This window comes from Oryctolagus cuniculus, chromosome 11, assembly GCF_051225735.1.
Source record: "Oryctolagus cuniculus isolate XC-2025 breed Fujian yellow rabbit chromosome 11, ASM5122573v1, whole genome shotgun sequence".
Classification (NCBI taxonomy): Eukaryota; Metazoa; Chordata; class Mammalia; order Lagomorpha; family Leporidae; genus Oryctolagus; species Oryctolagus cuniculus.
Genome location: NC_142877.1, coordinates 38,614,822 through 38,631,130, shown reverse-complemented (window position 1 = coordinate 38,631,130; position 16,309 = coordinate 38,614,822). Strand labels below are relative to the sequence as shown.

At 39.3% G+C, this 16,309-nt stretch overlaps 1 protein-coding gene across 1 annotated transcript in view; it reads left to right on the top strand.

Moving 5' to 3' along the window:
* Positions 1-16,309, top strand: part of ESF1 (ESF1 nucleolar pre-rRNA processing protein) — a 71,521-nt gene that overhangs the window by 47,224 nt on the left and 7,988 nt on the right. Inside the window, exons 10-11 of the mRNA XM_051846205.2 lie at positions 6,563-6,684; positions 8,879-8,966. Coding sequence (XP_051702165.2) covers positions 6,563-6,684; positions 8,879-8,966 — 210 coding nt within the window. The remainder of the gene's footprint in view (positions 1-6,562; positions 6,685-8,878; positions 8,967-16,309) is intronic.

The window sequence follows — 16,309 nt, the reverse complement described above, 5'->3', positions numbered from 1 at the left end:
AAGTTTTCGTGTATTTTCTATCTTGTCTATAAACATGTAAAAATAGCAGAACAAGTAGTTCTTCTGTCTTCTTTGATGTAAATTAATTAGCAGAATGGGTTCACCAGACTTGGCCAGAATTTTAGTCTATTAGGACAGCTTGATATTATGTACATTGTGATTGCGAACTGCTTGAAAGGCAAAGAAAACATACAAATAAATTACAAGCAAGTACAGGAAACAATAGCTCCATAATGAGGCCCAAATGTTCTCTTGTATTTGAAGTCAACTTTTAAAGAACATTTGACAAAGCAGGGACAGCTCAATTTACAGTAAGTTGAATATACTTCTCAAATGGAAGGCAGCATTTTTAGGGAGAGTAAAGATTCAGAACAGGGTTGAATGTGATAAGCCTCAGATTCAAGACACATGTCCAGGCCGGCGCTGCGGCTCAGTAGGCTAATCCTCCGCCTTGGGGCGCTGGCACACTGGGTTCTGGTCCCGGTCAGGGCACCGGATCCTATCCCCGTTGCTCCTCTTCCAGGCCAGCTCTCTGCTGTGGCCCGGGAGTGCAGTGGAGGATGGCCCAAGTGCTTGGGCCCTGCACCCCATGGGAGACCAGGAGAAGCACCTGGCTCCTGCCTTCGGATCAGCGCGGTGCGCCGGCCGCAGCGGCCATTGGAGGGTGAACCAACGGCAAAGGAAGACCTTTCTCTCTCTCACTGTCCACTCTGCCTGTCCAAAAAAAAAACAAAAACAAAAAAACACACATGTCTAACAATTCCTACTCAGTGAACAATTTAAAAAAAAAAAAAAAGATAATGGTCATTCAGTGATTACATATGGGATATCTTTTGCGACTACTTCTTTTAATGTTTTGGGAGATGCAAAATAACAGTTGCATGAAAGCATTTTTCATTCTGAGCAGCTTACCTATGCCCTTTTATTGTTATCCTTGTTCTTAGCAGTCTATTTTTCCATATAGAAGTTAGAACAGAATTTTTTTTTTTAATTTTATTTATTTATTTGAGAGGTAGAGTTACGGACACTGAGAAGGAAAGACAGAAAGGTCTTCCTTCTGTTGGTTCACTCCCCAAATGGCCACAACGGCCAGAGCTGTGCCAATCCAAAGCCAAGAGGCAGGAGCTTTTTCCTGGTCTCCCATGCAGGTGCAGGGAACCAAGCATATGGGCCATCTTCTACTGCTTTCCCAGGCCATAGCAGAGAGCTAGATTGGAAGAGGAGCAGCTGGGACTAGAACTGGTGCCCACATGGGATGCCAGCGCTGCAGGCAGAGGATTAACCTACTGCATCAAGGCACTGGCCCCAACAGTATTCTATCAGTATTAAGAGCAATCAAAGGATGTTTGTTAGCTCTGCTAAGTGGTAGTTTTTGCTGTTTACTATTGTTCTCAAGGTTAGTTTTTTTCTTTTTAATTTCTTGCATTATTGCTCCCAGTCTGTAAGACTGAGAACTACTTTGATGCATTCTCCCATTTGGTTGCTCTTTTGTTCAGCATACATTTATTTATTTGTTTGTTTGTTTTAAAGATTGATTTATTTATTTGAAAGGCAGAGTTACAGAGAGTCAGAGGCAGAGAGAGAGAGAGAGGTCTTTCATCTGCTGATTCACTCCCCAGATGGGCCATAGCTGCTCCAAGCCGAGGCTGCAGCGGCCGGAGCTGCACCAATCCGAAACCAGGGGCCAGGAGCCAGGAGCCAGGAGCTTCTTCCAGGTCTCCCATGCCAGGTGCAGGGTCTTAAGTACTTGGACTATCTTCTGTTTTCCCAGGCCATAGCAGAGAGCTGGATTAGAAGTGGAGCAGCCGAGACTCCAACCAGCACCCATATGGTTGCTGACACTGCAGGCAGCAGCTTTACCTGTATGCCACAGCGCCGGCCCCTCAGCATACATTTATAAGTGCAGGTCTTTCACTAGCCACTTGGGTTACCTTCATGAGGAAAACAAAATATGGCTTCTGTCTTCATGGCACTTGCATCCTAATAAGATCACTAATATTAATAATGTTTTTAATCACAAATATAAAGTTGCAAATGTGGTAAATAATAAAAACAGAAGAACACAATGCTGTAAGAGTTTAGGAAATAAATCTTTACCAAAGTTAAAACAAGAAGTTTGGAGATCATGAGCCAAGTTCACAATACCTCAATCTTCATCTTTCTCATTAGAAAGAATGATAATGTGGCTTATCTGCTATGCTGTAAAGATAACCCTGTTGTACACAGTCACTTTACCATGGATTATATAAAAAATGGCATTGGCTGATACCCACTTTATTTATCTAGGCCAAGTATACCTTTGATCCCTGTAGTATGAGTAGATGTGTCCTTTTTGCTATACCATTGGGGATATCAGATCAGTTTGAAAGGATGCCTTTGATGACAGTATTCTTCAGGGTGATTTTCTTTTGTAAAACTTTGTACCCAGAACAAGTTCCAAGTTTGGAGGTTCGGTGGTAGTGGTTACACTTTAAAATTTGAAATTGAGTGTTACATGATATGATTTATAACATACAATCAAAAAAAGAGATTCAGCCATGTTTATAAATATTCTCAGTGGTTCCTAAGTCCTCATAAATAAAACATGCCACTTGCACCCAATATCAGAAACTGTATAATGCCTGTTTTATATTTATAAACAAAGCCAATTATAATATCTGGTTGAATTATATCAAGTTTTTCATGTGCTTCCCTTTGAAGAGTTCAGTTATTTCAAATGAGTGATGTCAGGTAAAATGTATATTCTTGTTTTAATGGAGTTTGTAAGGATAATAAAAAACATTTTTGTATGTATGCAAACTGCCAAAATAATTCTGAATGGATATTGCTTAAATTATTACTGTCATAATTGAGTCATCTGTGTTTGTGGTTAGCTTTGAAAGGGATTTTTGCCCCTTATTTGCAGGATTATTGATGTTATTTTTAACTAATTGGGAAGTCCTTGGGTATACACTTAAAAACAAATTTGTGCAAAAGTAAAAACAGTTATAATGAAGTTGTTTTTCAGTCACATAGTGGTGGCTCTCAAATGAGGCAAAAACTGTCTCTGAAGAATGTTCTTGTATCTATGCCAAGAGGCTTCTGGGATGGGCATATTTTTAAGAACTTAGAACATAAACAACTGTGATCTGTGGCAAGAGATTTAAATGACCTCATGATGACAGAGAGAACAAAGCATTTCTAAGTTATCATGGTGGTGTTTTAATTCATTGCAATGTGTTTGTCATTTTACTATTTTGATGTATTAAGTGAGAGCCAGGCAAAAAATTACAGACTGTGTTTAACTGAAGATGCTTCTTTTTTATTGTTGTAAACAAACTAAATACCAGAAAAATATTTCCTAAGAATAAACTTTTCATGTATTATTCTAGAGCTACAGGTACCTTCTTCCTCCTACTCTTTTTTTTTTTTTTTTTTTTTTTTTTGTAAGCCATGTGAACCACTTAGGGATAAAGGTCATCTATTTAGATCCTAAGTTTTGATTAATTTTCTGTTGAAGAGAATGCATTCCAACTTGAAAGATCAAAAAGTTGGCTTGAAGTAAGAATTCCTCCTTCAAGACAGATCAATTAAGTGTTTATTAAGTATGTACTACATGTCTGGCACTATGCTAAATATTGTAGAATACAAAAGGTGACTGTAAGCTGCTTTTAGGCTAGTTGGAAGAAAAGACATACTTAGTTGAAACTTCTAAAGTGGAAACACTTTGTATAGTTAAGTACCAGATAAAACAGTGTATCACTTATGTGGTACAAATTATGACATAGTCCTTCTTTAAGTGTTTGTTTGTTTTGTGTCTTTATTGTTGTTGATTTGGTCTTCTTGTCCCCACAAAAGTGTGTGTGGCAATGAATGTTGAGACATTTTTTACTGTTGCTACTGGAGACACTGACATCTAGTAAAACAAAACCAGAGATGTGGCTAAATACCTCACAATTCATATGATAGCCTTTTACAACCCAGAATTTTGTTGCCAAATGACAATAGTACTGAAATTCAGAGACCGTAAGGTAAAACCTACAAATAGCAATGAGTTCATGAGAGAGATGGACTGTTGTCCTCCCCTTAGAGGCCTCTTTAGCTCCTGAAAATGTCTGCCTAAGGCACTTGGATCCTCACTCAGGAATAATCTTTGTGTTTGCATAAGTGGCCCCTATGAACATTGTATACAGGTTTCTCCAGTGCAGTGTTCCAAGAAGAGAATTCATGGCTTTTGTCAAACTCTCAAGATATCCATGTCTGTGAAAAGGTTGAGATACATAAACCAGCACTCTCTAGTCACCTAAAGGATATACATGGGAACTTCCTCAGCAAATTAAACAAAATACTTTTTTGCTTTAAAAATACTTAAAATATCTATTATTTAATTTAATGTTTTAAATAATAAAATCTTTATAAATGTATATTATAGAATACCATAAAGATTATTCTTTAAACATCATAGCTGTTAATACGTGCATTTAAAATTTGAGACTGCATTGATTATGTGCTGACTTATAGGCATAATAGTGAATTATTTTGTTAACGAAAAATTTATCAGAAATTGCTTTTCTCTGCTACATGAGGACCTCAGTTTATATATCCTAGATGCTGTTAATCTATTCATTCATTCAGCGATCTGGACTTGGTTTTGTATAGTCCACATTTTCCCCTGAAAACTATTTAGTAAAGTGAACCGTGTTTTTCTCGTAAGAACCATTTTTGAATTGAAAGTTGTGTTTCTGATTTGGCATCTGGTAAATCAGATCCTACCATCAGGATGTCATAAAAACAAATCTACATAACCTTGAGTGTGCATATAATTTAATACTCTTCTAAGTCATTGAAATTTGGAGATTAAGTCTTGGATGAAAAGACAAGGAAAGGGCTTTAGAGATCATTTGTTCCAATTGTTTCAAACTGTTTTAGGAGGGCTTAAGGCCCAAAGGCACTACTTTAGTTGATTTATGTATTTGGATCTGTTCCATCAAATATTTTGTTCTGGGTGGGGTAGCAAGGTTTGAGGCGCATGTGGGAAGGAGAGTTAAATACTTCTGGTCTATACTACCTGCAGTTTTCAGATAAAGATCCTGAAGACCGGGCCAGCGTCGCGGCTCACTAGGCTAATCCTCCACCTGCAGCGCTGGCACCCTGGGTTCTAGTCCCGGTTGGGGTGCTGGATTCTGTCCCAGTTGCTCCTCTTCCAGTCCAGCTCTCTGCTGTGGCCCGGGAAGGCAGTGGAGGATGGCCCAAGTGCTTGGGCCCTGCACCCACATGGGAGACCAGGAGGAAGCACCTGGCTCCTGGCTTCGGATCGGCACAGCGCGCCGGCCGTAGCAGCCATTTGGGGGGGTGAACCAACGGAAAAGGAAGACCTTTCTCTTTATCTCTCTCTCTCACTGTCTAACTCTGCCTGTCCAAAAAAAAAAAAAAAAAAAAAAAAAAAAGATCCTGAAGTCCAAAGCTTTAGATTTTATTCTTGGACTATACATTTCTTTATTCTATATTTAAAAAACAGTATTTTAGACATATCATATAGAAGACAACCAGGATCTCAAATTCCAACTGTGTAGCTTCCTAGATATGTGTTCTTCTTAAGCAGGTGGTCTGTATATTCATCAGCAGAAAAGAGAATTATGATATTTTTAGGAAACAAAGACCTTGAGAAATGGAAAAGTAAGATCAATAACAGCATTGAAAGAACTAAACTGTATAAAGTAGAATCTCGACTAGTTGATCATTTTGATTTTAATTATATGGCCTCAGTGTACTTAGGAGAACTCCATCCAGCACTGTGCCGATCCGAGTTTTTTGCTCCTGGGGTATTTTAATGGACACCCTCTTACTAATCAATTTTTTTTTTTTAAGATTTATTTATTTAAAAGAAAAGTAATGGAGGGAGGAAGGGAGAGAGAGAGAGAGAGAGAGAGATCTTCCATTAGCTGGTTGACTCTCCTGAGTGGCCTCAGTGGCAAGGGCCTTGGCCAGGCTGAACTGGGAGACAGGAACTCCATCCAGCTCTTCCATTTGGGTGGCAGGGGCCTAGATACTTGGGCTATCTTCTGCTGCCTTCCCAACCACATTAGCAGAGAGCTGGATTGAAAGTGAGGCAGCTGGTACTCAAACCAAATGCTGTCATCTTGAATGACTGCTTAACCCACTGTGCCTCAATGCCAGCGCCTTTATGCAAAACCTTAATTGCTAGTCAGCCATAAACTAATGAGGTTTTATTGTAGAATTTTTCTTAGATGCTCAAAATTAGTGTAGAGAAATGAAGATTGAACCTAAATATATGATTTTTCTCTTATGGTTTTTACCATTTATCAGTTTGCTGTGTTTGATTGTTGGTTCATTTGATTTTGTTTGGTTGTATTTATTATTACTTTTACTAGGAAATAGCTTTTAGAGAAATGGATCCTGTGTCATTCTGTGATCTTGGAGTATTACACATATTCATTATTGCATATTATTTTCTACTCTCTTACATATGTAAATTATTTTTATTTTCTTGTGTTTTTGTAAATTACATTTTAAAGTGATTATAGATATAACATTTTAAATTAAACTTTTGACTTTTCCTCAGGTCTTAAGGAAAGTGCAGAAGAAATGGTCAAAAACAAATTGGAAGGAAAAGATAAGTTGACCCCTTGGGAACAATTTTTAGAGAAGAAGAAAGAGAAAAGAAGACTGAAAAAGAAACAGAAGGTATCCGTGTTAATTATGATCAGATATTTATTGAATACGAACCATGTATCACTAAGCACGAGGTTCTTGGCACCATTAGTTCAAAATGTAATCATTGGCTGGAGTAGGCCTTGTCATGATCTCAATTGTAAGAAAAGAAAGTGAAATTCCATCTTTTCTGTGAGGCCATATAAAGCTATTCAAAACCTAGAAAAGCCCACTTTACTCACTTTGCCCTAATATTTTTCATTTTCGTGCTGAGTAAAATACACTGGTTGATACCAGTGTATAAAGAAGTATGATTCTGTTCTGTATTTTTGGGTAAAAGAAGTGCATGCAGACTTATTTATTTGAGAATATACACATATAGAAGTTTTTAATATAATAAAATTGTGCCATTTCTCAACCTGTGCTTTTCACTTTTCAGTATTATATGACTTAATATCTTACTATAATTAAATCACTTTATCAAGAATACTCATTTTGTGCTAATACAGTATCTGTGGAAGATAATGATTTGACTACCATCATCTGGGGGAATAACATCTTTCCCATGGTTAGAGTCCTCTAAATAACAGAGATCCCTTAGGGTTTTGCCACTAAAAATACTTTGTCTTTGAAATGCAACATTCTGCCAGTAATGTCATTGCCTTTTGATGTTGTCAGTCACTGATAACCATAAAATTCTACAAACTGGGAAAATAAATTATTAGTTTTATTCCAACCCTGTTGTTTTATAGTTGAAGAAAATTAAATGCTTTGTAGTGAGATTACACAACTTGCCAATAGCCAATCCAAGACCAAGAACCATGGTGTCATGGTCCAGTGTTCTTTCTACTGTCCTGTCATTTCTGTAAGTGCTATGTGGACTTGCAGTACCTTTGATACAGCTGTGACTTTTAGTGCTATAAAGGTATACAGAGCTGAGTGTCAGAATTTTCTCACCTCCATGTTCCATGCTGGACTTGGTAACTCCAGCAAATCCCTTTCAGTTGCACAAGTTCTCTATATACAGAAGAATTCATGAATTTTCTTCAAATTTAAAAATATTTCTGCCTCTTTCCCGCCTTGAAGACTTCAGTTTTGATTCTGAGAAATTACTACAGAAGAAATGAATACACGTTTAAGTGCCATTGTTTTCATTATTTTTATCTAAACTATAGATCAAATACATGAGTAGATATGTGGTTAGATATATGTGTTCCATTATTGTCATTAAAGATAGGTTACTGCTGAATCATTGTAAAAGCTTGGTGAAATACTCTTAGAAGCACTTGTTCTTAAAAGGATAGTGTCAAAATGTAGATTCCTTAGCACTTAATGGGTCTTTTATGCGAGGTTATATTTAGCAATAATACATTCTAAACATTTTGTTAAAATGATTTAGAGATGTTTTGGATTCCTGGAAATAAACTCCACCTGGTTAATCTGATCTTGGGTCTATTTTATAGACTTGATTTCTCACCTTAAATATACCAATCTAAAGAACAGTCTGTTCAAATTTGATTAGGGAAAACCTAACCAATAGACTTATTTTAAAACAACCAAACAGTTTTTAGGTGAACACTATAGATAAAATAAAAACAAGGTGATGGGAACAACGTATTTGTTACACTATGCTTACTGTTTTTGTACATTTTTTAAAATTCCATAATAAAAATCATTGTCTTCCCACAGCAGCAAATCAAGTGTTTTAAATAATAATTTAAGAGATAACCCACAGTGCACTAATTAGGCTGCTGATAGTCACTACCATTTCTCAATTTAATGAGGAATAAGGCTGCATGTCTTCACTGCTCACCAGCCAAAAGTATTCTCCTCTTTTAAATATTCTCCTCTTTTAAATATCTTATCACTTTATTTATATCTCTTCTGCAGTCACTATCATGAAGTATTGTTATTTATGTATGTCTGTTTATATGTGTAATTACCTTTAATAGATAATAAAATTTTGAGGGCATAAATTATGTATCGGATAATGTTTTTCTCCCCACAGGCCTACATAATCTCTTGCATTTATAAAATACTCCATAATTACTTGTTGAACAGACAAGAGACTGACTTGGTTGGAAGTTATTCATATTAGTGTATTTAAAAAACTTTTAATAAAATTGAAGTGCTTGGTTTAAAAGAAATACATATTTTTTTTCACATACATTTGTTGTGGTCTTTATAGTAAGTAGTGAAATTGTGTATTTTTGCATTCAACTTGAAGGCCCTTGCTGAAGAAGCCAGTGAAGATGAACTTCCCTCTGACGTTGATCTGAACGACCCATACTTTGCTGAAGAAGTTAAAAAAATAGGTAAACCAGCCTATATTTTTAGTTTTTGGTTGGAATGTAAATAAAAAGATGACTTGTGTGGAAATAATATAATCATTATTTTTAAGATTAGTAGAATTTGTGTAGCTTCATTAATGATTTATAAACAGTTCTATCCTTTGGGCTCCAAATATTGATTGGCCTAGGAAGGGTCTACATACATGCCTCCTATACATAAATAAGGAATAATTTCATCCTAGGAGAATTTTGGTAACTTGGTTAATTTAGCAGTTTTTTAGGGTTTCCTTTCTGGGAAATAGCTTTATAGCTGGTCAGGTTGACTTTATAAAAGGATGAGAGAAAATAGAAAAAGTCATCTTTTGTGCTTTTGCTGTTTTTTTTTTTTTTTTTTTTTTTTTTTTAACTCACATTTTCTCTCTGTCTCTGTCTCTCTCTGTAAAGGCTATGAAGAATTAAAAGTATAAGTTGAATTTGTTTATATCTTTAGTATAACACTTAGTATAATTTTTTTAATTTTTAGAAAATTTCTACTCAAATATACAAAAGCACCTATGTTTCATTTTATCCCATTTGGATTTATCTTGCCTAATTAAAGCCAAAAGTGAGCTTTTAGCTCCACTTTTTCTTTGAATGTTTAAATTGTCTGGTAACTCATTTTCTGTATCCAAGGAGCTTTGTTTTGATTGCATGTACACCACTCATTCTTTTCTGAATGCTTTCATTCTTACCTTTTCGGCATGTAAATGCATTTGGTAAGGTTCAGGCTATATTTGAACAAGTCAGTTCAGAGGCCGCTGAAAGTACTTTCCATTTGCTCTTGTGCATTTTGCCTTCCCCTGATCTTTATTCCACACACATGAACCCCAAAAGACTTGCTCCTGGAGCAAGTCCAAGCTGGCATTGTAAAGAGAAGGATTTTATGAAGTTTTCCTGCTGCTTGTCCCTCCTGACTAGAGGGGCAATAGTTCTCAACAGGAAAGTCAAAATTACTCAAAATTATTTCCTGGTTGTTATAGCCTTTTAGCTCTGACATTTTATTGATGAAAAGGAGATCAAGATGAATATAGTCTATTATAGGATGTGAGATTCTTGGGAATTGGAAAGAGAAATGGAAATTTCACATATTCTGCTTTTTATCATACCTGAAAGGTCATTTCTAGAAGAAGATGGATTTTAGCTTTATCCTCTGGCTAAAATCAAGTTTAAAATGGAGAAATGTGAAGCATTATAGTTTCCTTGTTCTCTATCCAAAATGCTTCATTTGGCATGTGAAATCAGGTTAGACAGCAGAAGTCAGGGTAGCATTCAAAGACTAAGTTAAATGGTTTGATGGCTTGAGGTAACCAGTTTCTTAGAATCAGCATGTTTAAGTTGTAAACAAACTTCTCTGAAGTTAGTATCAAAAGTTTTAAGGGAAAAGTAGTAATAATACAAACAAGATTCCATCTCTTAATGATCTGGTTTTAGGAAGGACATGCTAATCAGATAAATCAGAATATGAGTGTGATAAACATTTTAAAGGAAAGGAATAGGGTAATGTAGAAGGTATAGCTATGAAATGGGAAAGGGGATCACTATTCATAGAGAAGGCTGAAGCCTGGAAAGATTCTAAGCTGATAATATTTGACCTGAGATCTGTAAAATGAGGAGTCAGGCATAAAGAGTTGGGGTGAAGAACACTGCATATGAGAGGGAGATTAGCAGAGAAACCGAGGTGACAAAGAACACATTGTGTAGTGTTGTAGGGATTGAAAGACAACAGTGTGATTGAAGCATAGTCAGAGAGGAACTTCAGTGAACGGTATGGTTACAACACAGGAGCTGGACCTGCAGGGCTTTGTTGTCATGACAACAAACTTGGATTTTGTTGACAATGGAAAGCTAGTGAGCAGTCTTTAAGCAAGGATGTGACAAGATCTAGTTAGTGTGTGTGTGTGTGTGTGTGTGTGTTATATTTTTTTTATTCTGGTTCCTACGAAGAAATAGGGAAACCAGACTTTTGCATGAATCTAGATAAAAGGTGTTGATGATTCAGACAGCATCCTATTAATGGAATTGGTCAGAGGAAACCAAATGGGATTCTGGATGTATTTTGGAGGTAGATTTACTAATGTATTTGGATACAGAAGAAATTCAGCATAACTCTTGGGTTTGAGTCTTTGGCAGAATGCCTTTCTGTTTACTGAGTTAATAAAGAATATGGAAGCAATAGATTTGGGTAGGAAGTAAGGTAAATGGGCCCATTTTGGGCATAGTTATTTTGAGATATCAATTAGATATCCAGATAGAGGTGTCAATTGGATATTTACACCATAAGTCTCAGAAATCAGTAGAGAGGTCACAGAACAAATGCATACTTACAAGTCAGGAGCATATAAAATTGAAATGTATAGTACTTCAAACGATGGTGTCGCTCCCCCTCTTCGCGGAGGAACGACGCAGGACCCTGCGTTGTTCTTTTGTCTGCTCGGCCCTCCCCGGGTTTGCTGCTGGTTCTTCCCGTGTTGGCTACCGACCCTTCCACCTCCGTGGAAGGGCGGTTCCCCCTAGCCACTTTCCCCACTTCCGCGGGGGAGCGGCACACCGCCGGCCGGCTCTCTCGGGGGCTGCACAGGTGTTCCTTCAGGTAGATGTTCCCCTTAGATGTTCCTGGTGCATGTTGTCTCTCTCCTCCTTTATAGTCCTCTTCCGCCAATCCGTGCTCGGCTGCCCACACGCCGAGTACGCTGCTCTCCTCCAATCAGGAGCAGGATCAGCTCCTGGAGGTCATCACTCAAGTTGGCAAGAGGCAGCTGCGTAGAAGCTGTTTCCTCCTCTCCCAGCGCCATATTGTGGGAGAGCAGATGCATAGAATAAGTCTTAATTCCAGTAACTTAGTCTAGTCCGAGTTGCTCCCCACAGATGGGATTGAAAGGAGAAAGCATTGATAAGATGCAGGATTGAACCCTGAGGTCAGATGAAGCCTACAAAAGGTCATACCAGAGGAGGTGCTACCTGGAAGGTGAGGGGGAAACTTAAGAAACCAAGGAACAGCTACGAAAAAAGCATTAAGTGTCTTGTGGGCAGAAGGGGGAGAAAAGTGCTTAGAGAGATGTGATTGATTGTGTCAGTACCGTTAAGCATACAGAGAAATATCTTACACTTGGTGAGGTGGAGAGATCATTGGGTGCCCTTACTTCCGGTTATATTAGATTACAGTATGAGTGAGAAGTGAAGAGGTAAAGACTGAGAATTTTTCAGAAGTGTCACTCTGAAGCAAAAAAAAAAAAAAAAAATGGAGCAATAACTGAATGTGGATAAAGAGAAGATTTTCTCTTGTTTAAAAAACTTAGTTTTTTTTTTCTTAATATTTAATTACTTGTTAGGCAGAGTTACAGAGAGAGATCTTGGATCTTCTTGTTTGCTCCCCAAATGACTGCCAACAGCCTGGGCTGGGCCAGGAGCCTAGAACTCCATCAGGGTCTCCTACATGGGTGCAGGAGCCCACACACTTGGGCCATTGTCTGCTGCTTTCCCAGGAGCATTATCAGGGAGCTGGGACAGATGTGGAACAGTCAGAACTCAAACTGGAGCCCATATGGGATGTTGGCACTGTAGGTGGCAGCTTAACCCACTGCACCACAACTTTATTTATATTTTTGGGATAATGTACTTTTAATTTATGTTATAGTCAAAGGCTAAATAGCTCAACATACGCTGGTGCCGTGGCTCACTAGGCTAATCCTCTGCCTGCAGCGCTGGCACCCTGGGTTCTAGTCCCTGTTGGGGCGCCGGATTCTGTCCCGGTTGCCCCTCTTCCAGGCCAGCCCTCTGCTGTGGCCAGGGAGTGCAGTGGAGGATGGCCCAAGTGCTTGGGCCCTGCACCCCATGGGAGACCAGGAGAAGCACCTGGCTCCTGGCTTCGGATCAGTGCGGTGCACCAGCTGCGGCGGCCATTGGAGGGTGAACCAACGGCAAAGGAAGACCTTTCTCTCTGTCTCTCTCTCTCACTGTCCACTCTGCCTGTCAAACACACACACACACACACACACACACACATTTAGGACAGTGATTGCACAAATAGGATGGTAGTCCATTTGACTGTGTCACCTATTAATGTCATAGCCCCCTGATTTTGTGTAAGTACCTTCCATGATGTCCACACAATGATGAATGTGTTCATGATCTAGGAAAATAGTTCATTTATTGTCATTTTATTTGAAAGGCAGAAAAAAGATTTTTCTTCTGATTCACTCCCCGTATGCCCACAAGCCCTAGTGATGTGCCAGGTCAAAGTCAGGAGCCCAAAACTCAATCCCAGCTTTCCATCTGGTAAGAGGAACTCAAGGACTTGGACCCATTATCTGATGCTTCCAAGGGTGTGTATTAGCAGGAAGCAAAGCCAGGACTCAAACCAGACTCTCCAATATAGGATTGTGCCACCAGTTTAGAGAATAGATGCAAATGGGTTTATAAGTTTAGGGAAATGGATTCTAATAAGGAGGTTAAAAAAAGAGAGAGACTGAGTTTTATTTATTTGAGACAGAGAGAGCTCCCATCCATTGGTTCACTCCCCAAATGCTCACAATGATGGTAGCTTAGCCCAGGCTGAAGCTGGGAGTTGGGCACTCTATGTATTTATTCATAAAGATTTATTTATTTATTTTAAAGTGAAAGTTACACAGAGAAAAGGAGAGGCAGAGAGAGAAAGAGGGGGAGAGAGGAAGAGGTCTTCCATCTATCGGTTCACTCCCCAATTGGCCACAATGGCCGGAGCTGCGCCAATCTGAAACCAGGACCTTCTTCCAGGTCTCCCATGCGGGTGCAGGGGCCCAAGGACTTGGGCCATCTTCTACTGCTTTCCCAGGCCACAGCAGAGAGCTGGATTGGAAGTGGAGCAGCCGGGTCTTGAACCGGCGCCCATATAGGATGTCAGCACTGCAGGAGGCAGCCTTACCCAATATGCCACAGCGCTAGCCCTGGGAACTCAATTTAGGTTTCACACATGGTGGCAAGAACCCATTCACTTGAGCCATCATTGTTGCCTCCCACAGTCTGCATTAGCAGGAAACTGAATTCAGGAGTTGGAACAAATACCTAATCCAGTATTGAATTTTCAAATACCAAATCTAGTATCGGTATTTCAGTAGGAGATATAGGCAGGTTACTCAATAAGGTAACATAGATATGAAGTAATTCAGATGACTTTTTGAGTGTGTTACTTTATCACCACAATATCACCTTCATTATTGTCAAGAAAACCTTTTGCCATAGGCAGACCTGTAGAGCTAAACTTATACACTTTTTTTAAAAGATTTATTTTTTTATTTGCAAGGTAGAGTTACAGAGAGAGAGAGAGAGATTTTCTATCTGCTGATTCACTCCCCAAGTGGCCACAACATTCAGAGCTGGGCTAGACCAAAATCAGGAGCTTCTTCCAGGTTCCCCATGTGGGTACAGGGACCCAAGCACAGGCCATTCTCCGCTGCTTTTCCAGGCACATTAGCAGGGAGCTGGATGGGAAGTGGAGTGGCCCGGTCTCAAACGAGTGCTCAGATGGTCTGCTGTCACTGCAAGTGGCTTCTATCCAGTGCCAGCCCCAAACTTAGACACTTTTCAAAATAATGGAGGAATTGTGTTCATGGATTGTTGCCAAACCTGCTGGGTTTAACTTGGGTTAGAAGGCATTATTAATGCTAGAGATCTTTTGTAATTTTTCTTTATTTTTTCCTCTAAACTTGCAAACTTGGTATCAAATCAAAATTTTGAAAATATACTTCTAAGAGGATTTAAAAGTTATTTTTTCTTTGAAACAGACATTTAGCCTAAATGTTAAGATGCCCTCATCCAACATTGAAGGTTTAATCCTGGCTCCAGCTCCTGACTACAGCTTGCTATCAGTATAAACTTGGAAGGTAGCAGTGGTGGTTCAAGTAACTGGGGTCCTCTTGTGTGAGACCTGGCTTGTGTTCTGGGCTTCTGGCTCCAGCCCTAGCGATTATGACATTTAGGAATGCACCAGCAGACGGAAATGCACTGTTGAATGCAGTCTTTCTCCTTGCCTCTCAAATTAGAAAATTTTCAAATTATTTTTTCTATTAGAGTTGAAATATCAGAAAATACTTGCTTTTTGTTCTCTAATTACATAAACTTTTTTTTTTTTTTTTTTGACAGGCAGAGTGGATAGTGAGAGAGAGACAGAGAGAAAGGTCTTCCTTTCTTAGCTTCCTCCAGTGGCCGCCACGGCTGGCACGCTGTGGCCAGCGCACTGCGCTGATCCGAAGGCAGGAGCCAGGTGCTTCTCCTGGTCTCCCATGGGGTGCAGGGCCCTAGCACTTGGGCCATCCTCCACTGCCTTCCCGGGCCACAGCAGAGAGCTGGCCTGGAAGAGGGGCAACCGGGACAGAATCCGGCGCCCCGACCGGGACTAGAACCCGGTGTGCCGGCACCACTAGGTGGAGGATTAGCCTATTGAGCCGCGGTGCCGGCCATTACATAAACTTTTTAAGAAGATTTTTTAAAGATATTTATTTATTTGAAATTCAGAGTCACAGAGAGAAAGGGCAAGACAGAAAGAGAGGTTTTCCATCTGCTGGTTCACTCCCCAACTGGCTGCAACAGCTGAGGCTGGGCCAGGCTGAAGACAGAAGCCAGGAACTTCTTGGTCTCCCGTGTAGATTCAGGGAACCCAAGCACTTGAGCCATCTCCACTGCTTTCTTGGTCCATTAGCAGGGCTGGATCAGAAGCAGAGCAGCTGGAACACGAACCAGCCCCAATATGGGATGCCAGTGTCATAGCCTTACCCTCTATGCCGCACAAGCCCTGAAGATTTTGCTTTTGAAGGAGTAGAACTGAAATAAACCACATCACTATTATAATGTTTCATTTGTCTTGATGCCTGAAGATAGTTAATAGACCACCATGAAAATCTAATAATACAGTACAGGTATTTGGTTCATTCAGCAAGTAGTATGTTGTATGCTTGCAATATACTTCTAAGTTGTTGTTTCAGTTTACAAATGCTTTTATCTACATTCTGTTCTCTAATCCACACTTCAACCCGGTTTATAGATGAGTAAACTGAAGCTCAGGAAGCATAGATGAATAGCTTCAAGGGCCAAATGATAACTGATAAAAACTGAATCCTAATAGGCTTCCCTTTACTTTTTGTAATTCTTCAAGTATGTTATAAAGACCAGAGCCAGCACTACTACCCACATGAGCTGGGCATTCCTCATTATGAGCAGGTGATCTTGAATGCAAGAACTAAAGCCACTCACCAAAGGGCTTATAGTCAGTACTGAGACCACATCTTCCCTCCATTGAGCTCTCAACTTCTGTCTCACCACACCCCCAGAGGAAGTTTTTTTTTTTTTAAATGATT